Genomic DNA, 22306 nt, shown 5'->3' with positions numbered 1-22306 from the left:
TTCCTGGTAATTCTCCCAAAGAACTGCAAAAAGTGTATCTGCCCCTCATCCCCAGAAATTCAGATTAATCAGTCTGGGGGTGAGATCGTGGCTTCAATGTTTTCCTTAAATTGTACAAGTGAAAAAAAAAAAAAAAACCCACAAGTGCTGGACCCAGTGGTATTTGCCTATAATCCCAACTACCTGGGAAACTAAGGCAGAAAGATCATAAACTTGAGGTTATCCTGTCTCAAAACAAAGAAGAAAAAGGCAAGATCTCTACAAATGTGTCTCAGGCAGCAAGACCATGGGACGCCACCCCAGCATGAATCACACCCCATGGAAGACCCACCAGACCTAGGAGGGCCAGGGCACAGCAGGACGCAATCACTGAGGGGTCAGCCAGGGGGTGGCACCCACAGGTACTAAGAGGTAAAGGCCTTCCCTATGTCCCCTCATCTGATCTTCACTATGGCCCCTGTGGAGGTCCAGAAGAGACCCTCATGATGCTGTAGGGAAACTGAGGCTGTGCAGAGGCACACCTTAGCAGAAGCCCCCTGACCCCTACATGGTCCCAGCTCCCCCAGAGAGCTGGCTTCTCAGCCTTCATCTCAGCTTGTCCTGGGAGCCTGGACAGGAAGGGGTGAGTATCACCTAGTGGGACAAGTGAGGGACCTGGATCTAGGTGGAGGCCTTGGGAGGGCTGGGGGCTGAGGGGTCAGGTCTTCAGCAACCTGGACAAAGGACCCCCCTGAGGAAACGAGGGATCAGAAAACTCCGTGGTCCCTGCAAGGCCTCTAACCTCCACCATGCCCTCAGGCCTTAGCTTTGCACAACACAACAGCAGCCACAGAGCTCTCCGTGGAGAGGACAAGCCCCTCAGGTCAGGGGCACCCTAGGAGAGAGTCAGGAATGGGGGGTAAAAGGAGCCCTCCCACCCAGGTGGGGAGGGGCAGAAGGTAACACTGGCCATGCTGCCAGGGGCAAGGCCTAGGGCCTTCAGCCAGGACCCTGCCCAAAACTCCAAACTCCTAGAACTGCAAAAGTGCAAGGGGGTTAGGGGGCTGCCCTCCTTTGCTGGAGAAAACTGGGCCCCATAGAATGGAGAAGATCCCACCTGCCAGCCTGCTGGGCAGGGAACATGTCCATAGTAAGGGTTCCCAACCTGCACACAGCCCTTCCGGAGCAGCCCTGCAAAGCACCTGCCTCACCCAGCACCCTCCACAGAGCCCCAGAGCTCAAGGAAATGGAGTGTGTGAGGGGATGGGGAGGAGACAGAGATGGAGCACAGCCTGCTGTGGCTCCCTGCAGACCCAGAATGCCCACTGCTACTCCACCCCCTCCTGCCAGCTGGGCCAGAGAGGATGGGGGGCAGGGAGCTGGGGAGGGGAGAGCTGAGAGACCCCCCACCCCTTGTGCTCACTGGCCCCTCTCCCTCTACAGCACCCCTCCCTGCCTCAGGGGTCTCCGGCCCAGTCCCAGGCCCAGCAGGGAGCGGGGAGGTCCTTCCCAGGAGAGGAGGGACCATGGGGTGGAAGGATGAGTGGGGACCCACCGGGAGAGAGATGCTGGGCAGACAGGCAGCGGGCAGGCAGCAGCGGGTGTTGGAGACTGCTGTTGGGCAGCCAGGACGCGACTGGCTGGATGCTCGTCCCTCCGTCCCTCTGTCCATCCAGGGCGGCTCCTCTCCGGGCAGTTCTGAGGCCGGGCGGGCGCTGTTAAAAAGCTTTTTATGTGTGTGTGTGTTAATCACATGATTGCCGTTCACCTGTATTTCGAACAAAGACAGCTCACTGTTTCAAGGCCCCGAACAAGAGTCTGGGCACAGGGAAGAGAAGGGAGGCGGGAGGGAGGAGGGTTGGCAGCGCTGGGGGTGGCGTTGAGGAAAACTGGGGGGAGATTGTCCAAGGCCAGCAAGCAAGAGAAAGAGAAAACCCTTATCAAACTCCTAATTCACTGGGCTCTGCGGCCCTAGACACACTGGCCCGATTGTCTGGCTGGTTGTGTGTGCGCGAGCATGTGTGCGTGTGTTCTGATGTCCACCACCCCCCAACATGCCTTCGCCTCGTGTGACTACCTCATTGTGTCCCAATACCCGCCCCCTCCAGCCCCTGGGCTTTCCCAAGCAGAAGGCCTTGCCTGCTGGGACCCCCATCTAGCCCCAACTCCAGACTGAACCTCCCTGGGCTGGGCCCAGGGCCTTGCCTAGCTGTACAGGAACTGGGACCCACATGTGGTCACCAGCACTGCCCAGGCTCCTCCAGCCGTCCTCCCTGTGCACCCCACCTTTGCCTTCCCTGGGGAGAGAGAGGGGCTGTGACCTTTGGAGGTGAGACCTAGGAATGGGGCGAGAAGAAGGAGCTGGGGGTGATGGGCAGGAAGGGCAAGGAAGAAAGGAGAGGAGGGGAAGGGAGGGGACAGGAGGAGGGAAGCCTGACCCAGCACAGCTGCCATCCTCTCTAGGGGCAGGGAGTGGGGGACTGTGTGACACTCAGGACTGTCTCCCTTCTTCCAACAGGTGAGCCTAGTGCTGGTGGGGGCTCTGAGGAAGCGAGACCAGGAAGGCCTCATAGAGACCTACAGGACCCCAATCTGTCCCACCTGTTTCCTGTATGGGCTTCCTGGCGCTGGGTGTCTGGCAAGAAAGGAGCAGGGCTTGAGTTGGGGCACTGTCACTGGGCAGGGTAATCTATCTGCCCCTGCCTCAACAGGTGGGAGCCTAAGCTCCTGCTCCTGCTGCATAGTTAGGGTGGCTAAGACAGGGGCTGTGGGGACAGTCAGGCCAGTAGCAGGGCCTAGCACTCAGTAGGCACTTGAGACAATTCCTTAAATGAAGCAACACAGGCCTGCCACCCGCACAGTTGTGGGACCTCCGCTCACCTTTTCTGTCCAGCTCTTTGCCAGCTGCCCATCTCACCCCCTGAGGCAGAGGTCAGGGCTCCCTGATTTTCATCTAAGCAACAGGTCCCACCCTTGCCGCCTAGGTCTCTTCCTTCCCTGGCCTAATCACCCCACTCCTAGGCCTGCGGCCCACACGGAGGATATGGGCCTGGGCAGCAGTAGGGAGGCTGGGGGGGCCTGGGCGGGGTGGAGGAGCCCTGGGTGCTGGGGATGAAGGCGATCACTGGAGGCTCCACCTTCTGCCCTTCCCTCCCTCTCTCCCCCTCCCCTCCCCCTCCTTCCTTCCCCAGCCCTCCGCAGCAGCTCAGTCACTCAGTCTCAGGCTGTCCGGCCAGGGTGGTTGGTGGCGAGGATTCAGGCTCCGGCCAGGGTGGTTGGTGGCGAGGATTCAGGCTCCGTCCCAGCGAGGCCGTGGCCTGAGGCTCAGGGCCCCCGGCCCCTCCCTCCCAGCCCAGTAGCGTCACCCCCCAGCTCCGAGCTGGACCGCACACCTTGGGACACGGTTTTCCACTTCCTAAGGACAAGCCCCAGACTGGAGGAGAGGTCGGAAGAGGTGAGTGCGGCCAGGCCTGAGCCCCCCGCGTGGGGTAGGAGAGGCTGACACCCCTCACACCAGGAGCTCGCGCCCCCCACCCCGCTCCCCTAGACTCCACTGGGTGGGTGGAAGGGAGGAAAGAGGTGAGAGAAAAGGTGGGAAATTCCAGGGGCCAGGATTAGAGCAGAATAAAGGGTCCGTTTTTCTTCCTTTCCATCAACAAACCTCCACCCAAAAGGAGGTTTATTAAAAAAAAAAAAAAAAATCCCACCTACACTCAGAGACGGTTGGGACTGGGGTGGGAGGACACGGTGGGGGCGGGACGCGCCCACCTGGGGTCTGGCATGTGCTCACGGGCCGGCAGAGCGGTGCAGCCTGAGCAGGGAGGCCACCACCTCCGGACTGCGCGTCGCGACCCGGCGCTCTCCATCCGTGCACCGCCGCCCATAGCTCGCGCTCTCCTTCCCTCCCGTCCAGGTGGGCGTTGGGCTCTTTGCGAGGACCCCGGCGGCGGGCCCGGGGGAGGCGGCTGAGGCGGCGGCCGGGGGCGACATGGCCGAGGAGCAGGACCTGTCGGAGGTGGAACTGAGCCCCGTGGGCTCCGAGGAGCCCCGCTGCCTGTCCCCAGGGAGCGCGCCCTCGCTGGGGCCCGACGGCGGCGGCGGCGGCGGCTCAGGCCTGCGAGCCAGCCCGGGCCCCGGCGAGCTGGGCAAGGTCAAGAAGGAGCAGCAGGACGGCGAGGCGGACGACGACAAGTTCCCGGTGTGCATCCGTGAGGCCGTCAGCCAGGTGCTCAGTGGCTACGACTGGACGCTGGTGCCCATGCCCGTGCGCGTCAACGGCGCCAGCAAGAGCAAGCCGCACGTGAAGCGGCCCATGAACGCCTTCATGGTGTGGGCGCAGGCGGCGCGCAGGAAGCTGGCGGACCAGTACCCGCACCTGCACAACGCCGAGCTCAGCAAGACGCTGGGCAAGCTCTGGAGGTGAGCCCCCGCGCGCCTCTGCTCCGACCCCCTTCGGGTTAGGGCTAGCCTGAGGCGCCCTGGCCTCACGCCCCCGGGCGGGGATCGCTGGGCCCTTGACCCCTAGGAAGACCAGGCTGGGGGAACGCGCCCGCCCATCTGCCATACAAAGCCTCTTGGGCTTTACTGCTGCGCACCCCGGAACTCAGCCCTCCAGCGGCCTGGGCCCAGTCTCCCCACCCCGAGGCGCGGGCGGGAAGGCGCCCCCTCGCGGCTGGAATTCTGCTGTCAGTGGCGGGCCGTGGGGCCCTGGTCTGAGCAGAAGGGACGGGTAGGTTTCATGCCAGGGGCCTACTGACTGTGCCATATTCGCGCCCACCCAAGGGTGCCCGCGCCACCAGTGCCAGAGGTCAGGGGGATATGGCGGAAACGCTCTGAAAAGAACCCAAGGCTTGGCTGGAGATGCTGGGAAACTGAGGCAGACGGAGAACTGATAGGAGTTTCAAGGAAGACAAGGAACCCAGAGGGGTCTTGGGAGTGAGGGGAGAAGAACTGCCTGCCATGCCTCTGCAGGGGCTCCTCTGCCCCAGGTGTCTTCTGGGCCTTCACCACCCCACCCTCCTTGGACTGAGGGCTTCTTCATTCCCAGTAGAAGGGATGCATAGGAAGAGGCCTCCCCTGCCATCCTGTCCCACAACTTCCAAGCTGTTCTCCACACCTTCCCTCCCTCTCCCAGTTGGGCGCCATCTTCCCTCCCAGGCCCCACCCAGTGTTGAGCAACCCTTCACCCCAGTCCCGGGTTGGCATGGAGCAGCCGTCCAGGAGGAAGCCCTGGTTGTTTTGCTACCCAGGCTTGAGTCCTAGGCTGCCCAGCAGCCGAAGCTTCTGGGGAAACAGCCCCCCAGAGAGGAAGTAGTCTTAGGCTGACTGGGGTTTAGGCTTGCCTCCTGGGAAGGTGTGGATGGCGCCCTCCCATCCCTACCCCAAAAGTTCCAGGGCAGCTGCCTAAGAGAACCGGGGTTCCAGCAGATGCTAGCCTGCAGAGGTCAGAGAGCCTGATCCTCTCTAGACTGGCTCAGAAAAGAACAGCAAAGGTCACATAGCAGTTGGCTGAGCCAGGTTCAGAGCCAGGACTCCCACCTTGTAGTCAGAGGTCTTCCCTACTCCTTTCTGGTGACAGTCGGGGTTTACTCCTCATTGTAAGGAATGGCCAGGAGGTGGTGAGATGGGGGCAGAGAAGTAGCAGAAGCAAGGCATCGGTAGGTTTGAGGAGGTCTGGGGTCTCTCAGGAACCTGCCCCCCACTGCCCCTCCTTTGCTGGCCTAGTACAGTGGAGATAGGTCCAGGAGCCAAAGGTGAGAGACCCAGAGATGTATGCCCAGCCCCAGCCACCCTCGCCATGTGCTATGAAAGCCTGGTGCCCCTGCCCAGCCCTCTCACCTAAGGCCTGGCTCCCTGAGCTGTGTGGGCCCAGAGAGGCCAGCTCTGCCCAGGAGCAGATGTGATGTGAGCTGCCTTGGTGAGGGTCTGTCCGGGTGGGGGAAGGATGAGGAGAGCCCCCCCACACACACACTAGTGCCTTGGAGGCTGTGAAACAAAGAAAAATGAAAAAGAACCAGATATCCAGCAGCGAGACCAAGCAGACACACTGAACAGCCCCTGGGGACCGAGATCAGAGACAGGGAGCAAGGCTGGACCCCCACTGTCTACACCAAGGGTTCCGGATGGGCACCTCTATTGTACCTTCCCAGTTCCCCATCCTAGAACTGTGAATTTGGGCCCAATTCAGGAGGATTTGGGCACCACATGAAGTGCCCAAATGGCTAGTCCTAAACAGGGTGGTGAGCAGAGCAGGCCCTGCTGGCTGAGGACCCAGCCTAAGCATGCAAGTGACAGGGACGGTGGCAAGGGCCCAGGGCTGTGCCAACAGGTGCAGTTACCTGGGTTCAGGTGGGGTCCTAAGAGATTATAAGGTGTGGGCTGGCTGGCCAGTCACTCCAGGGGCTTCTCCTGAATGCTCCATCCCATGCTGTGACCCTGGGCCACCAGGAAACTGTAGAAAGTGGGTTCTGAAACTTCACAGTCGGGCTGGCAGCCTGGGCAAAACTAGGCGGCTGTGTGAGTGCCGCCAGGCACCCTGACCTCCAGCGCCACCTGGGAAAAGCATCAGATGCCAATCTCACGGTGCTGGGGTGGGCCCATCGCCTGGAAAGCAGCACCAGCACCCCCAAGTCAGGCCCACGGGCCCCAACAGCGGATAGTCATTGCATGCCATTGGCCTGACAGGAGGACACATGTGGCAGCAGTTGGGGTTTCCAGTTTGGGTAGAGAACCAAGCTCCTTCCCCCCAGATTCTGAGCTGGACCCAGAAGAAAAAGGGCAAATGAGAACTGCACTGGGGTGCCACGGTGTGTGTGAGAGGGTGGCAATGCCAAGGGGTGCTGGTGGAGTCAGGGTTCCCTGGGGGGGGGTGGGATGGGGTGTGGAGTGAACAGTGTACAAAGCTGGGATTGGGGTGGAGGTAAAGTCGCAGCTGTGGCTGGGGTCTGGGACGGGTTGGAATTGGAGTTGGGGTAGCTCTGGGCCCTGGCTTAGATCCTTCTTAGGGCCACAGCTCCGCTGAGAACTAGCTGGAGAGGTGACTGTGGGACTGAGGGTTGGAATCTGCCCTCCTCTCTGCCCCCTACACACGCGCGCACACACGTACACACATACACCACCACCACTACCACCACTTTCTTGCTGATTGCTGGCTGCCAGCCGGAAGGGCTGAGGTCAGAAAGCCAGCTCAGGGGCACCAGCCACCCTGCTACACTGTGCTCTGCTGTTTTCACCGGACAGGCGCCTGTATCTGGGCCCCTGACTCCCTTCCTCACTTTGGGGTCTCCATCATAGGTGCTGAAAGTGGACACAGTCCTCGCTGGTGTCTTGCTCAGCTGGGTGGCCCCTGGAGAAAGCTGGGTGGAGGCAGAGGGCAGGCAGGGAGGCTAAGCTGCAGAGGAATGCTGGGCCGGCAGGAAGTGCCTGGTATGACCACCCCCTCCCAGTCCTGTCCAAGCCAGGCCACCTCTGCTGCCTGGGGGAAAGGGCCACGCTGCACAGGGGTGGGGTAGCTGAAGAACACCCCTTCCCTTAGGACTAGGCCACTGCCCCAGGGTACTGGTAGGCTCTCTGTTGGAAGGCCAGGAATCTATATCACCTCTCAAGGCTCCTGTAAGAGACCTTCTCCCTGGGGGACTTTCTCCAACCCTGGCTTGAAGTTGGGGTCCCAAGGCAGTGCCACCCCCCTCCCTCCATGGGCTGAGCCAGGGACTATCCAAGAACTGGGAAGAGACTCATACTCCCTCTGCCCCCTGTCACTCCCTGAACACAGTACAGGAGACAGCATCCCCCCACTCCATTATGAAGCGCTCACGCCCAGCCCCACTCAGGCCTGCAGAATGGGAGCTCACAAGATCAGGATTCCTGGGGCCAGGGAGATGACCCAGTGGAATAAGCACTTCCCTGACAAGTACAAGGGCCTGAGTTCAATCCCCAGTTCCGCCAAAAAAAAAAAAAAAAGATCAGGATTCCTAGGCCTTCCGGTTCCCCCTTCCTAGCGCCCCCCAGCCCAAGGGCAGAAGAGCACTCGTTTCTCAGGGTGCCCCACACCCTAGTGAAGCAGACATTATCACCCTCGTTTTATAGGTGAAGGAACTCAGAGAAGTAACTTGCTCATGGTCACACACACAGCTAGTAAGTAGCAGAGCCTGGTTTCATTCCCCAGCAGCTGCTTCTCTGCTTGCACACCTCCAGCCCCAGGGAGCTCACCCCCTAATGAGGCAGCTAGTTCCACTTGCAGACAGCTTTTGGTAAGGAGAATGTTTTTCCTTTCCTTGAACTCTTATCTGCCCCTTGTAACTTCTGTGTCTACTTCTAAGCCCATGATGGGGGCCTGACTCCTCTTACCCTGCAGGCCCTGAGAGATTTGGGGGCAGAGATCCCAGCCCTCTGGGGTGCATTTCTCCCAGTACACAAGCACAGGGCACAGCCCTACTGGCCCTCTGTCCATGTGGGGTCCTCTGGGGCCTCCTGGCTTGCAGCAATGAACTCAGCGGGAGGCCAGTGGGTGCTCTGGCACTCACCCCAGCTCTGCTGTCCTCCCTGCCACCCACCCAGGCTGCTGAATGAGAGTGACAAGCGGCCCTTCATTGAGGAGGCCGAGAGGCTCCGAATGCAGCACAAGAAGGACCATCCGGACTACAAGTACCAGCCCCGGCGGCGGAAGAACGGGAAGGCGGCCCAGGGAGAGGCTGAGTGCCCAGGTGGGGAGGCTGAGCAAGGAGGGGCTGCTGCCATTCAGGCGCACTACAAGAGCGCCCACCTGGACCACCGGCACCCGGAAGAGGGCTCCCCCATGTCTGACGGGAACCCCGAGCATGCCTCGGGTGAGTGCTGGCTGGGTGCCACCAAGGTGTGGAAGACAGAGCTGGGGGGAGCTAGGCAGTGGCAGGAGAGGGGATCCTGATGCCCCCAGCAGCCCTGGGCTCTGGGAAGGCCTTGTTGGGCTCTGCTATTGTCCCAGCTGGGATGTGGGGACACAGAAGAGTGCAGTGGGGACTCTGGTATGGGTAGGTGACTGGGCAAGATGGCACAGACCAGGGCTGCTAGAGTGGGCACTGATGCTGGGCAGAGAGAGCCAGATCAGGAAGCCAGGGAGGATGGGCTGAGGAGCGCCCACAGCCATACGAGGAAGTGGGGTGCAGGTGACTCAGAATGGGAGAGCAAATGGAGAAGTAACCACTGCCCCCCATTCCTGCTGCAATGGAGCCAGGCATGTGGCGTTGAGTGCACGTCATCAGCAGGCAGACGCAGGGTGTTTTGTTTAATGCTCATTAATGGTACTTGGGGCTGACACCAGCTGAACACCGACTGTGTGCCAGGCACCATGCCCACAGCCTCATATGCACAGTCCTCCAGTCAGCCCTGAACAGTGTGGTAGTGCCCACCCACTGGGCTTTGGCCAGCTATGTGGAGGCCACTGTCACCTGACGGGAGAAAACAGAAGAGCAATCTGCTGTGCAGCTGAGGTCAGAGGCCAGGCAGTTGGGCTCTGGGGTGTCTGCTTGGCCTATGCTGCCTTGCTTGTGTCCGTGACGCACAGAAAATGCCATGCTCGGGTCTGCTGCACCAGATGTACTTGGGGCACTGCCTGGAAGACATGATGAGTCCTACCTTGTCAGGCACTGTGGGGTCACCAGGAGCACCTCCAAGAGGAGCCCACAATCTCCAGGGAGGAGCAGGGATAAAAGCAAGTAAATTATGATAGGAAGAAACAAGTACAGGAGAAGCCTTAGATGGAGGTGGTTCCCTCCAGGGAGGAGCCATCCACCTGTCTGCCTGGTCAGATTGCATAAACCAGCTGACTACCAGCTGCAGTCGGGAAGGCTTCCAGGAGGTGGTGTCTGTGCTGCTTGGTCTCTCCTGTCTTACTGACAAGGAAATTGTTTAAGAGAAGTTGGGGCTGGTGGTATTTGCCTGTATCTGAGGCAGGAAGACCAAAAGGTCAAGCCCAGCCCAGGAAACTTAGCAGGCCTTGTCTCAAAGTTTAGGGGGAAAAAAAAATCAGTGCAGGATTCAGCACTGCTTCTGGTCTGATGGAGGAGGCTCAGCCTGCGCTGCAGGGCTCCTGGTCTATAGGACTCTCGGCCAGTCTCTTGTGGGCATCCACTGCAGCCATCCCGCTGCACAGCTGTCCTCCCTACCCTGAGAGGTGGAAGGATGCACGCATGTGCAGTACCACCTCCATCGGAGTGAGACCATGGGCATGGGCTTTTTCTCCTCCTTCAAGCCCCCTCCAGACTCCTCAGGGAGACTCCCCCTCAGCCCCAGGGCAGGAGGACGCCGCCCTCTCTGGTTTCCTGAGTCCTTTGCTTGTCCCACTGTAGATATGGTAGGTCTGTGATCTTTCTAGGGTATGAGTTTTTGGGGAGGGAGCTGCAACGTGGAGCTGTAACGTATTTATATCCGCAGCACCTGGGTTAGTGCCTGGCACACAGCAGTGCTCCCTGGGTGAATTTGCTGAGCAAGTGTGTCGATGAGAAAGGGGACAAAGATGCAGGGGATCTCACTGCTCTCCTGAACAGCTCAAGGGCCAGCAGGATAGCACAGGCCAGTGTGACGGAGCTGAACATGGTCAGCAGGGTGGGCAGTAGGCAGGATGGGGAGGAGAGTGGCACTGGAGGGGGCATGGTCTGGGGGGCCTGGGCAGGGAGACAGTCCAGAGCACAGAGGGCAGAGAAGGCTCAGCAGATGAGTGGAGCCTGAAGGTTCCCTGAAGAGCAGACAAGGCCCAGGCCCTGAGCCACACTCCCGGGGTCAGCAGTTGTGGGGCAGCAGAAACAGGAAGGATGGGGTGATGGAGCTGGCAGGAAGCAGGAGACAGGACCTATCCCTAAGATCTGAGAGTTTCATCAAATAGAGGCCAGCCTGAGACTCGTAGATAAACAAGTACCAACCATAAAAGATAGATGATAGGGCCAGCGAGATAGCTCAACAGAATGAGGGCTTGCCTGGCAAGTGCAAGGTCTGGGGTTCAATCGCTGGTACCGCAAAAAAAAAAAAAAAAAACACCAACTTGCTGACCAGACATGTAAACTGGAAGGTCAGCAGACCTCAGCTTCCTGGTGCTCATCTTCTGACTGTCTCCCCCTTGCTCTTCTCTGTCTCCCTCACCCAGGCCAGAGCCATGGCCCACCCACCCCTCCAACCACCCCAAAGACAGAGCTGCAGGCGGGCAAGGCAGACTCCAAACGGGATGGGCGCTCCCTGGGGGAGGGCGGGAAGCCTCACATCGACTTCGGCAACATGGACATCGGTGAGATCAGCCATGAGGTCATGTCCAACATGGAGACCTTTGATGTGGCCGAGTTGGACCAATACCTGCCACCCAACGGGCACCCAGGCCACGTGGGTAGCTACTCGGCAGCAGGCTATGGGCTGGGCAGCGCCCTGGCTGTAGCCAGTGGACACTCCGCCTGGATCTCCAAGCCGCCGGGTGTGGCTTTGCCTACAGTCTCACCACCTGGCGTGGATGCCAAAGCCCAGGTGAAGACAGAGACCGCAGGCCCCCAGGGGCCCCCGCACTACACCGACCAGCCATCCACCTCGCAGATCGCCTACACCTCCCTCAGTCTGCCCCACTATGGCTCAGCCTTCCCCTCTATCTCCCGCCCGCAGTTTGACTACTCTGACCATCAGCCCTCAGGACCCTATTACGGCCACTCGAGCCAGGCCTCTGGCCTCTACTCGGCCTTTTCCTACATGGGGCCCTCTCAGCGGCCCCTCTACACTGCCATCTCTGACCCCAGCCCCTCAGGGCCCCAGTCCCACAGCCCCACGCACTGGGAGCAGCCAGTATACACAACGCTGTCCCGGCCCTGAAGGGAGTCCTGTCACTGCCAGCTCTGTTCCCCAGCCTGTGTGTCCTGCTCCTTGCTGTCCATCTCAGCCTGATCAGGTGGCAGGGGAAGAGGGTGCAGAGGCTGACAGCAGAGGGGCAGCTTTCCACCAGCTCCCTGCCCTGATGACCCACTGCCTGATCCGAGCTCCAGAGGCCCTGCCTTGGCTGATGGAGGAGGAGGGTGACAGCTGCCCCTCTCCCAGCAATGACCCTCTATCCCAGGACCTAGGAAGGACCTGCTTGCCCCTCAGGGAAGGAGGCAATATCTGGGCTTGGTTGGGCATTGGAGGCCTTGCCACTCCTATGGCTCCTCTCATGGAGAGTGCGAGTCTGGTGGGTGCCGGAGCCTAAGAGCTACAGCACCCAGGAACTTGCTATCAGAGCCTGGAGCTGCCTATATCACTCAGGGGCTGGGGACAGCTCTGAGCAGCCCCCTGGAGGGGTTCAGGGGAGCTCTCAGCCCTTCAAGGCCCCTCCCCTCCTAAATGCAGGAAGAAACTGGCACACAGGCCCCCAACCCCAGTTCTGCACCAATAACCTCATTGTGTCTAATCGAGGTGAGCCCCCAGTGTCCCTATCCTCACCCCTCACCTTCAGGTACCCCAGCTGAGGAGCAGGGGCTCCAGGATAGGATTCAGAAACAGTGTGTGCAGCCTTTCTCCTGGGTCCCAGGCCAGTGCCTCCTCTCCTCACTTGACTCTGCCAGGGTCACCTCCCTGCTCCAGAGCTTGAGCTGCAGGCTGCCCAGGCCCAGGTCCTTGGCTCAAGGAGACGTGGGGCCCAGTGCCCAAGCTGCGGGCAGCAGCTGAAGACACTAAGATTCCACCGTGTACATTCCGCCCTTGCCTTCTGCCCCTTGCCCCCCAGTGGTATCTGAATAAAGTATGTAGCTGTTATCTGCCCCCACGCTCCTGTTCTCCTATGGCCCCACTGTCCGCATGTAACGCATTACTGTCCCCCCTTATTTATCTCAGTAGCCCCCTCGCCCCTCCCTCTCCTAGCTGCTCCAGCCCCTATTAACTCTGCATTAAGCATCCAAGTAATAAAATTAAAGGTTCCGGTTACCTGTGTGGTAGGCCTGGCCTGTCTCTTGGTCTCTGTGCTTCCTCAGAGGGCTTCTGCTAGTAGCTAGAAGGTGCAGGGGCTGGTGAGATGGCTCAGTGGTCTAAAGCACCTACTTAGAACAAGCTTGGCAAGGCATCAGGGACCGCGGTTCAATCCCCCAGCACCACATGCCAGCCAGCCCCGCCCCCTGGTGGGCTGAGCTGGCCACACACACACACACACACACGCGCACGCGCACACACACACACACACACACACACAAATAAGTAAATTAAAAAAATTTTTTTTTAATTTAAAAAAAAAAAAAGGTGCAAAGGATATCCCAAGGGTCTCTGTCCCCAGGAAGGACTGGGGACAGGGTGGGGTGCCTTGCATGGGACTAAAGCTTCCCCAGCCCTCTTCTCAGGCCAGCTGGGCCTCACTGCCCTCACTCATCCAGTACAGTGGAATCTGCAAAGAATTCAGGGACAGGTGCTAGAAAGGGGGAGGCGGTTGACTGCCATCAACTGTCAGGCCTGGTCCTTTAAATGTGTGTGGTGGGCACCTGCCTGTAATCCCAACACTCAGGAGGTTGACGCAGGTGGATCACCATGAATTTAAGGCCAGCCTGGGCAGCATAGCAAGACTGTCTCAAAAAAATAAAAAACCTTGTGTGATGTGCAGATGGGCTGTCTGTTGCCCCCTCCGCCCTTCCCTCCCACCCGTTTGTGTGCACTCAGGTGTACACTCCCCAGCCCCTGCCAGGGCCTAGCTGAGCTTTCCCAACACAGCTTGTCTGGGCCTAAAGCAGGAATATTAAGCGAGCCCCCATTTTCTCTACCTTAGCCCCCCATGATTTTGCCCTATAAAAATAACCTGGAACAGACACCTTCCTGGGCAACCCGCTCAGCCCCCCTTCTGTCCTCTCTGAGACAGCTTTCTTTCTCAATAAATATTCTACTCTTAAAAAAAAAAAAAAAAAAAAAGCAGGAATGTGCAGTGCTCTCCTCAGTACTCCCAAGAGCTTTGTCCTCATCAGAGGCTAGGACCCGGCCACCTCACAAGCACCTAACCCAGGGACAAACACCTCCCTCACCCCCTACTGCACTGAGGCACAGCTCAGATGGCTAGAAGTTAGGCTAACCAGAGGGCTATCATGCGTTAAGGGCTATGTGGTCAAGGAGCCCTGAGCTCCGTGTTTGTCATTCAGGACACTGAGAGGGTGTGTTCCATCTCTATTTCCCATGTCCCAACTCAAGCTCTGGGAGGTTGGATCTCAGAAGCACTGGCCTCAGAGCCTGTGCCAAAGCTTACTCTCCAACATCCACCCCTCCACCTCAGCTGGGCCTGCAGACTATTCCGCTTCCACTGTGAAGCTTAAGTCTACTGCTGCAGACTGAGCGCCCTACCTCCTGGCCAGGGCCAGGGCAGGGTGGACACTGGGAACTCAGTCCCCGCAGAGTGGTGGGACCCCTGCATTTGGAAGCTGAGACCAGCAACTTCCTTGGGCCACCTCACCAAAGCATCTGGCTCCAGGAAGCTTGGTGACTGAAAGCCCTGTTTTCAAACAATGTCTGACCACCCCAACTGTATTTAATCTGCTTAAGGTGCTTTTTCTTATAATATCAGGATTTTACTGTGACCACTAGCACACTGTCTTGTTGAATATGACCCATTTACCCACCTATATTAAAACTTGGAACCTAGCTGTCCTCCAGAATTTTGTGGCATTTTTTTTCTCATTGAGTCACTAATAAAGGTCAAAACCAAGAGGGACAGGGCCAGCATACATCACTAAAGTACATCTCCCAGCACCTCTCTTCTCTGTACTCCTAGGGACCAGCTGTCTAGTAAGTTCAGAAAGGACCTCATTACATCATCGTCAAATCCCCACTTCTCCATCCATCATAGCTACCCAGGGACTGCCCAGTAACTCACCAAAACCTAGAGTCACTGATCTGTGGCATCCCCAGATCTACCAAACCAGAAGCCACTGGGACAGGGGGAGAAAAGAAAGATCCAAGATTGAATCCTCTTAGGAACCATGCTGGCTCCTAGATCTCTACTTGATTATCTCAGAGCTATCAAAGAGGAAATGACCTATTCTAGAATTCCAACATGGATCAGTGCTAACGTCCCATGTTCCTAAATTTTACCTCATTTTCCCCTTATTGCAAGGCAGGACACCTGTCCACTTCTAGTCTGTTCACAGCTCCTGTTCTCAGGGGCACCATGGACAGTTAGCAGGGTGTACCTAGCTGAACTACCACCTCTAGGGTCCTGCACCTCGTAGGACTGGATGTAGAGGTGAAATGGCACCAGGAAAGGACAAACACCCCTCCTTAGAAGGGGAGCTCCTGGGCTGGGGAGGTCAGAAAACCCAGACTGTGCTTCGCTTTGACACGTTCTAGGTGAACTTGGGCCTCAGTGCCCTAGTAGCTTCACTTACAAAGAGGAGAAGCAGGTGTTTGTGGGAAGGACTGCAGAGCCTAGGCTCAAACAAGGGAATAGAGACCTGACAATGCTAGCGGGTGACTTTATATTCAAGGGGTCAGGCCCAAGCCCGGGCAGCTGATTAAGGGGCTCCCCAAAGAGGAGCAGAATGAGAAGGGGGAGGCGAGAGTGAACACACCCCTTCCTCCCACTGCCTTACCCCCTATCCCCTAAGGGTTAACCCCCCTCCTGCCCAAGCCCCATCTCCCTTTAATCACATCTGATACTGAGCGGCCCAGCAGGGAACAAAGAGACCATTTAGAGAAATGGGGCCGAGAAAGTGACCCCCGCACTCTGGGGCGGCTGCCTGGATGCCAGCACAAAGGCGGCGTTTCAGAGCTGAAATTTCAGCACCCAACTTGATTAAAGGATTCCACAGGCTCGGAGGAGGTGGCAGGGGTGCGAAGTACACCCTCCCTGGTTTAACCCTTTTCCAGAGCAGCCAGCATCCTCCCACCCTCGGGCAGCTCATCCTTCCCACCTCATCCAGTGCCATCCCAGAGGGTACTGCTTCCTATGGGTCCCCTGAGCCTTGCTCCTCTTCCTCCCTCTTGGCAGAGAGCTGGCAGCAGGATGGAGGTCAGGTTGGCATATCTGGGAGCCAATCTTCCCTTCCATTTTTTTTTTAATATATTTTAATTTTTTGTCATATTCTGTTTTTTATTTATTTTTTTATTTATTTGAGAGAGGGAGAGAGTGTGAGTGTGTGTGGTGTGTGTGTGTGGCCAGCTCAGCCCACCAGGGGGCGGGGCTGGCTGGCATGTGGTGCTGGGGGATCGAACCGTGGTCCCTGTGCTTTGTTAAGCTTGTTCTAAGTAGGTGCTTTAGACCACTGAGCCATCTCTCCAGCCCTTCCCTTCCATTTATGCTGATGTCCACATACACCCTCTCCCTGTCCCCAGAAGAGGGAGGAGCCAATGTGACCTTCCTCCTTTAGCAAGGTAAGCAGGGTGAGAAAGGGAGCTCCTGTGCTAAACCTAGGGGCACAGCATCCCAGCGTCCAGCTCAGGGCGGGCCTGAGGATAACAGCCGCCACAGGACAGCAAAGACATATGACAGGGCCAGGAAGGAGAGGGTGCAGGTGTGTTGGGCCAGAGGGCAGTGTGCAGTGGTGGCCTGAGGAGCGAGATGGGCCTGGGGTGAGCAGGTGCTCAGTCCTGCTCCAGCTGCAGCTCAGGCTCTCCAGGGATGGGGGAGATCACCACACCCCCGCGCTTCCTGCTGGGGCACTGCTCCTGAAAGGGGATCCGAGCCCTCGATAAGGCTCAAGGCAGGTCCTTAGGAAACAATGGGTGGCTTGATGAGACCTGCTCTGTGATACTCCTGAGAAGGGAGAAGCCCCTGTAGCCAGTCCCCACTGGAAAGGAAATTGGGGGTTTCCGTGGTAACCAGCTCCCTGGGTACAAAGACCCATCTGTCTGCTGGGAAGGCAGCTGAGGTGTCTCCCCTGCAGCAGCCTTTGCTCTGGGGAGCGGGGACTCAGAGGGAGGGATGTGGGGGACACAGGGGCCACGGGCTCCCGTGCTCCTTAAAGAGCTGACAGTCACGGGGCCATAGCACTAAGTGCGTGCTCCAGGCAGCAGGTGGTAGCAGTGCAGACAGCTGGAGGTGGAGGGGTCGGGGTTAAACAGTTTATTATGTACGCGTATAAAGTGAGGCTAGAAGCAGGCGGAGGCGAGCCAGAGGCGTCCCCAGTCAGTCGGTGATGATGAGCTCGTCCACCCCCCAGTCTTCATAGCTCCCGTCAGGCAGGTAGCGGCGGATGATGATGGGGATCTTCCGGGCCCTGTGTTGGGAGAAGCCAGCACATGAGGGCCGGGTCTCAGCAATACCCAGCCCACCCCACTCGCCTTCCTGTGCTGATGTCCCCTGCCGGGGAAGCTCAGGACACGCGGACGGGCCTTGGAGCAGGGACTCACTTGAGCTCCTTCATGGCGATAAGCAGTGGATCCGTCTCGCCCTCCAGCTCCACCATCACTGGGGCGCACATCCTGCGGGCACAGGGAATGTGTGGGAGAAGATGGAACCAGGGCGGGGCTGGTGTCATGGGCATCACTAAGCAAGGTGACCTGCTGTCTGCCACAGACCCACCCACTGCACACAGATCTACGTCAGGAGCCAGCAAACTGGATTCAACTGTGCCTCTAAGTGCAGGGCACGGACCTCTCCAAATCTCAATATTCCCATCTGAAAATCAAGAAACACTCAGCACCTTGACTAGCAAGATGGTAAAATCCCACTGCCTGATGCACAGATTCACAAAGTGCTGCCTGCTGTTGTAAGGTGTTGTTACCTCCTGTGTGTACTAATTTCATTTCCCTTTGACTGGGGAGGAACAGAGGCACAGAGAGGCCAGTAACTTGCCCAAGGTCACACAGCCAGTGAGTGGCAGAACCACGATGGGAAACCCATGTCTCTAACCACTGTGCTATCACACTTGCCATGCAATAAGCCTCAGATCTATAAATGAAAGAAAGGTGCTACGGATGGGACAAGGGTGAGCTTTCATCACTAGGCCACAATGCAGTCACACATCACTTCTCTGCCATGAGCCTTCCCCAGTACCAAGCAGGCAGAGCCCAGCGGCTGAGGCAGAGCATCTGGCAGCGGGGCTGCAGCCACCCCCAGGCCTGCCTCAGTGCCTAGCTGCCTCACTTCCCCTCCCTAGCACAGCACAGCCCCGCAGGGTTCTCTCTCTGCAGCCCACCTCCAGCTCTGGCTACTCCCAATCTTCCCACCACTGCCCAGCACCATCAGGCCAGAAGCCAGTTCCGGGTCACCCTTCTAGTACGTTCTCAGGCTATTTCCCTCTACCTGCCCACATTTAAGGTTCCCGACACTACGGTTTAAAAGTGTCCCCCATGCAGGGACCAGGGTTTGATCCTGGGCATGCTGTGCTGGCCCCGCCCCTGGGGCACCCTGAGACACCAACTAAGACTGGATATAGTGGTGCACACCTGTAATCCCAGCGCTTGGGAGGCTGAGAATCACAAGTCTAATCTGTGTAGTAAGATGCTGTACTAAATACAAAAAATAAATAAATATAAATAAAAGTGTCCCCCAAATTAATATATCCTGAGCAGGCAAGCTTGTTCTCTGTCACTGTGTGGGGGCTCTGCCATGTGACACTGCAGCAACATGTCCCCGGGGGCCGTGCAGTGCTCTCTGGCAACTCCCAGCCTCCAGAACTGTGAGCCCCACAAGCCAAGCCATGTGGCCTGGTCTCAGATACTTGGTTACAGCCACATGAAACAGACTATGACACCCAGACCCTCCATACTGAGTCCCTCCTGAGTTCTCGGTCAGCTCTTCCTCTCTGGAAAGGCCTGGGGGGGGCTCAAGAGCATCCACTAACACTTGCTGCACATGCCACACGACTCATCTGCACCTGCTTCTCTTGATACCAAACTCACTGGGGACCATCCACCGCAGGCCACAAGCTTCGGGTGACCTAGGACATGGTACTCCCCAGTGGGGCTCGGCCCTAGCCCACACCTAGCCCACTACAGAGGCTCCAGGCACAAGCAGGGGGGGCCACCTCTAAGCCGCCACCTCCAGGCAGCCAGCTGCGGTTACTCCCACTCCAGGTTCACAGCAGACCAACATCCAGGCCCCACACAGTCCCTCCTCCAAGCCCTCCACACAGTCTCTTCCACGGACCTGAGACTGTGTCCGCAGAGCTGCTCCATTTATTCTGCTCCTCAGCTGGCCCGACAGCCCCTGCTAATTTCGTTTTTCACCACTTACAAATTTTCTTACTAAATATCCTGATTTGGATTACTCAAGAGCCCGTAAGTTGCCCAAGGAAGACACTAATTGTTTAACTTCCCCGAGTCCTCTGTAAGTATTTAAATGTCCCCAGGCCAGGCTCTAGCTCAGTGGTAGAGCAAGTGTGCAGCTGTGAGGCCCTGAGTTTGAATCCCAACCTCAAGAGAGAAAGATGAAATAAATGTGGCAAAATGCTCTGCTCTGCCTAGGCCTTCTGTCTTTCTAAGTATCAATATTCAAGGTCACCCCTTCACTCAGGCCTACCACCTCGCTCACAGAATTCGCAAAGCACAGGAGTGGGCCCTGGAGCACCACCATAGGAACCCGACCTCACCATCATAGGAAGTAAGTGTAGCAAACATCTCAGCCACCAGATGGCGCTAGGAACCAGCCTGGAACTTCATTCAAGACCTAGCCAAGAATGTTTAAGTAGGGTTGGTGGCACAGTCCTGCGGAGGCTGAAGCAGGAGGATCGCCAGGAGTTTGTGGGCAGCCTGGGTTCCAGTGAGTTCAAGGCTAGCCTGAAATGAATGGTGAGACCTTGCCTTCAAAAAAGAAGAACCTGGCCAGCGAGACAGCTCAGTGGACTAAGCGCCTACTCAGGCAAGCTCAGAGACTAGGGTTCCATCCCAAGCACCACATACTATGCTAGCCCTGCCCCTGGACAAACTGAGCCTGTGACCAGTATGGGTGTGGTGATGCATGCCTGTAATCCCAGTGCTGGGGAGTCTGAAAACACGAGGATCATCACCAGTCCAAGCTGCATAGTGAGATCCTGTACCAAATACATTAAAAAAAAAAAAAAAAACACCGACCTGAACCTGTCCCTCCAGGGGCTGGTGGACATCTTTCCAGCATTGCCCCAAGTTATCTCCCATCATAACTCATACTACAGGTCTGGTGCCTGGGATTCCCCGCAAAACCACCTCTCTGTCCCTGAAGGAATCTGCACCCTTGCAACACACACACACACACACACACACACACACACACACACCCTTTCTGAAGCTACATTCACCTCTGCCTTGGGTCCTGGGTATCTGCACACAGGTCTACTTTCCCTGCAAGAGAACCCCAAGGAGACAAGGCTGGCCTCTCCCTCACTCAATGACCAGCTGCAGGCCAGGTGTGGTGGTGCACACCTATGCCCCAATCCCAATCCTTCAGCAGAAAGATTATAGATTTGAGGCCAGCCTGGGCTAAACAGTAAGTTCAAGACCAGCCTGGACTATGAGGTCCTATCTGAAAAAACGCAAAGCTAGGCATGGTGATGCACACCTGTTCCCAGTATCTGGGAGACTGGGAGGGGGCTCACAAATTTGAGGTCAGCCTAAGGTACAAAAGGCAACCCTGAACCAAGTATCGTGGTGCAAGCCTATAACCCCAGCAGTCCAGAGACTGAGGCACAAGGATCACTGGAGAGTTCAAGGACAATTTGGGCTACATAGTGAGTTCAAACTAGCCTGAACTACACAGCAAGACCTTGTCTCCAAAAACAAAAGAGAAAGAAAGGTAGGCACAATAACACACAGCTCATACCTGTAATCCCAGCACTGTAAGAGGCTGAGGCAGGAGGACTGCAGGTTCAAGGTCAGCCTTGGCAACTTACCAAGACCCTGCCTCAAAATTGTAAAACAGGCTGGGATGCAGCTCTGTGTGAAGATCATGGGTTCAATCTCCAGTACCACAAAAACAAAACAAAACAGATCTGCCTGTGGAGTGCTGCCACAGCCCACCTATCAGCACGCAGAGTCCAAAGCTCTCAGATTCACTCTCCAGGGCTAGGGATGCAGCCCAGTGATATAGTGCTTGCCTAGCACGCACAAGGACCCGAGTTCAATCCCCGGTACCTCTCCCCCCAAAAAACCAACCTGTAACACCAGCACTCAGGAGGCTGAGGCAGGAGAATCACTGAGTTTGAAGCCAGCCTGGGCACTTTAAGTGAGTTCAGCAAGGCCAGCCTGAACTATATATCCAGATGCTGTCTCAATATAATAATAATTCATACCTGTTTCACTTCACCAACCTGAAAGACAATTATCCTATTCTGCCTTTATTACTAATTTCTCCTGCACTGTTATTTGATTCCTCAGACCCTTCCTGTGTCCCATTGCTTCTATCAGATCACAGGCTCCCCGCGGAGCCTGCAAAGGGCCCAGCATTCAGATGTGTGAGCAGGAAGGGGCTAGGTTCAGGTCCAGGCTGGGCAGGATCAGCAGCTTAGGGCCTCACTATGGGCTGTGTGACGCAGGGGACAGTGATGGTTCACACTCACGCGATCTGCAGCGCTCGGGTCCCCAGCACGCGGGCTCGCTCGTACTTGGTCATGTATGGGGTGGTGATGCGCTTCTGGTTGGCCTGCGGTCGCTCCCCAGAAGGGAGGATCTCCACATTCTCCTGTCCTTCCTGGACACAAGATAGAACAAAGAAAATCTCAGGCTATTTTTTCGGTGAGGTATCGGTGACAATGACAACTACTGCAATCATTAATGCTGGCTGGATGCCAGGGACATGGAACCACTCACTAACTGCTCATGAAATCCTCTCAGTAACCTAGGAGGCAGGAATTACAGTCTCCACACCACGGGCTTACAGAATCAGCTAGCTGGGCCAGAGCCTCAGACCTAGGCACGGGGAGGAATCATGATTGGGAATCCACAGCCAGCTGCTCATCCACAAGATAAGAGGCAGGGCTGGAAAGGGGATAGGCCCAGCATGCTGGCCCTGTGAGAGGTCTATGAGCAAAACCTAAAGACATCCTGAGCACAGGTACCCATTTCAGGCAGGATAACTGACCCGGTTACCAGCAAAGCCAGCAAAGCAATGGTGAGGGGGGTAAGAATTATATATTCACACATCGAACAATTGTTCATTTTTTATTTTATTTTGGGGAAGGTTCTACAGGGTTTTCAGAGTCTCACTACTAGATCAGACTCTAGCGATCCAACTGTTTACAGCCTCCCAAGAGCTGAGATTACAGGCTGTGCACCACCATGCCCAGTCTTAATTGCTGTGCCCCGGGGGCGGGGCCAGCAAGGCAGGCCTGGGATTGAACCCCTGCACCTGCACCTGTTTGCAGGCACCCTTTTTTTTTTTTTTTTTGCGGAACCGGGGATTGAACTCAGGCCCTTGCACTTGCCAGAGAAGTACTTATTCCACTGAGCCATCTTCCCGGCCTCTTAT

The 22306-nt window shown here is 57.0% G+C and overlaps 2 protein-coding genes across 2 annotated transcripts in view; one reads left to right on the top strand and one right to left on the bottom strand.

The window, feature by feature from the left end:
- Positions 1-3246: 3246 nt before the first annotated feature.
- On the top strand, positions 3247-12805 carry Sox10 (SRY-box 10). The gene is made up of 4 exons (XM_004634607.2): positions 3247-3433; positions 3893-4398; positions 8536-8804; positions 11096-12805. The coding sequence occupies exons 2-4, from the start codon at positions 3968-3970 to the stop codon at positions 11797-11799; spliced, it is 1404 nt and encodes a 467-aa protein (XP_004634664.1). The 5' UTR covers positions 3247-3433; positions 3893-3967; the 3' UTR covers positions 11800-12805.
- Positions 12806-16974: 4169 nt separating this feature from the next.
- Polr2f (RNA polymerase II subunit F) overlaps positions 16975-22306 on the bottom strand; it is a 10905-nt gene continuing 5573 nt past the window's right edge. Inside the window, exons 3-5 of the mRNA XM_004634606.2 lie at positions 21399-21529; positions 17275-17346; positions 16975-17141 (exon numbers count right to left, since the gene is read on the bottom strand). Coding sequence (XP_004634663.1) covers positions 17051-17141; positions 17275-17346; positions 21399-21529 — 294 coding nt within the window. The 3' untranslated portion in view covers positions 16975-17050. The remainder of the gene's footprint in view (positions 17142-17274; positions 17347-21398; positions 21530-22306) is intronic.

This window comes from Octodon degus, unplaced genomic scaffold (assembly GCF_000260255.1).
Source record: "Octodon degus isolate 3935 unplaced genomic scaffold, OctDeg1.0 scaffold00064, whole genome shotgun sequence".
Classification (NCBI taxonomy): Eukaryota; Metazoa; Chordata; class Mammalia; order Rodentia; family Octodontidae; genus Octodon; species Octodon degus.
The sequence above is the reverse complement of the archived record's forward strand: the minus strand, read 5'-3'. Positions and strand labels throughout refer to the sequence as shown.

Bases quoted from the DNA above. Each gene is read 5' to 3' on its own strand.
- Sox10 (XM_004634607.2), top strand. From the start codon at position 3,968: ATGGCCGAGGAGCAGGACCTGTCGGAGGTGGAACTGAGCCCCGTGGGC. The intron at 4,399-8,535 runs GTGAGCCCCCGC...CCACCCACCCAG, and splicing joins ACGCTGGGCAAGCTCTGGAG to GCTGCTGAATGAGAGTGACA. The intron at 8,805-11,095 runs GTGAGTGCTGGC...TCCCTCACCCAG, and splicing joins GAACCCCGAGCATGCCTCGG to GCCAGAGCCATGGCCCACCC.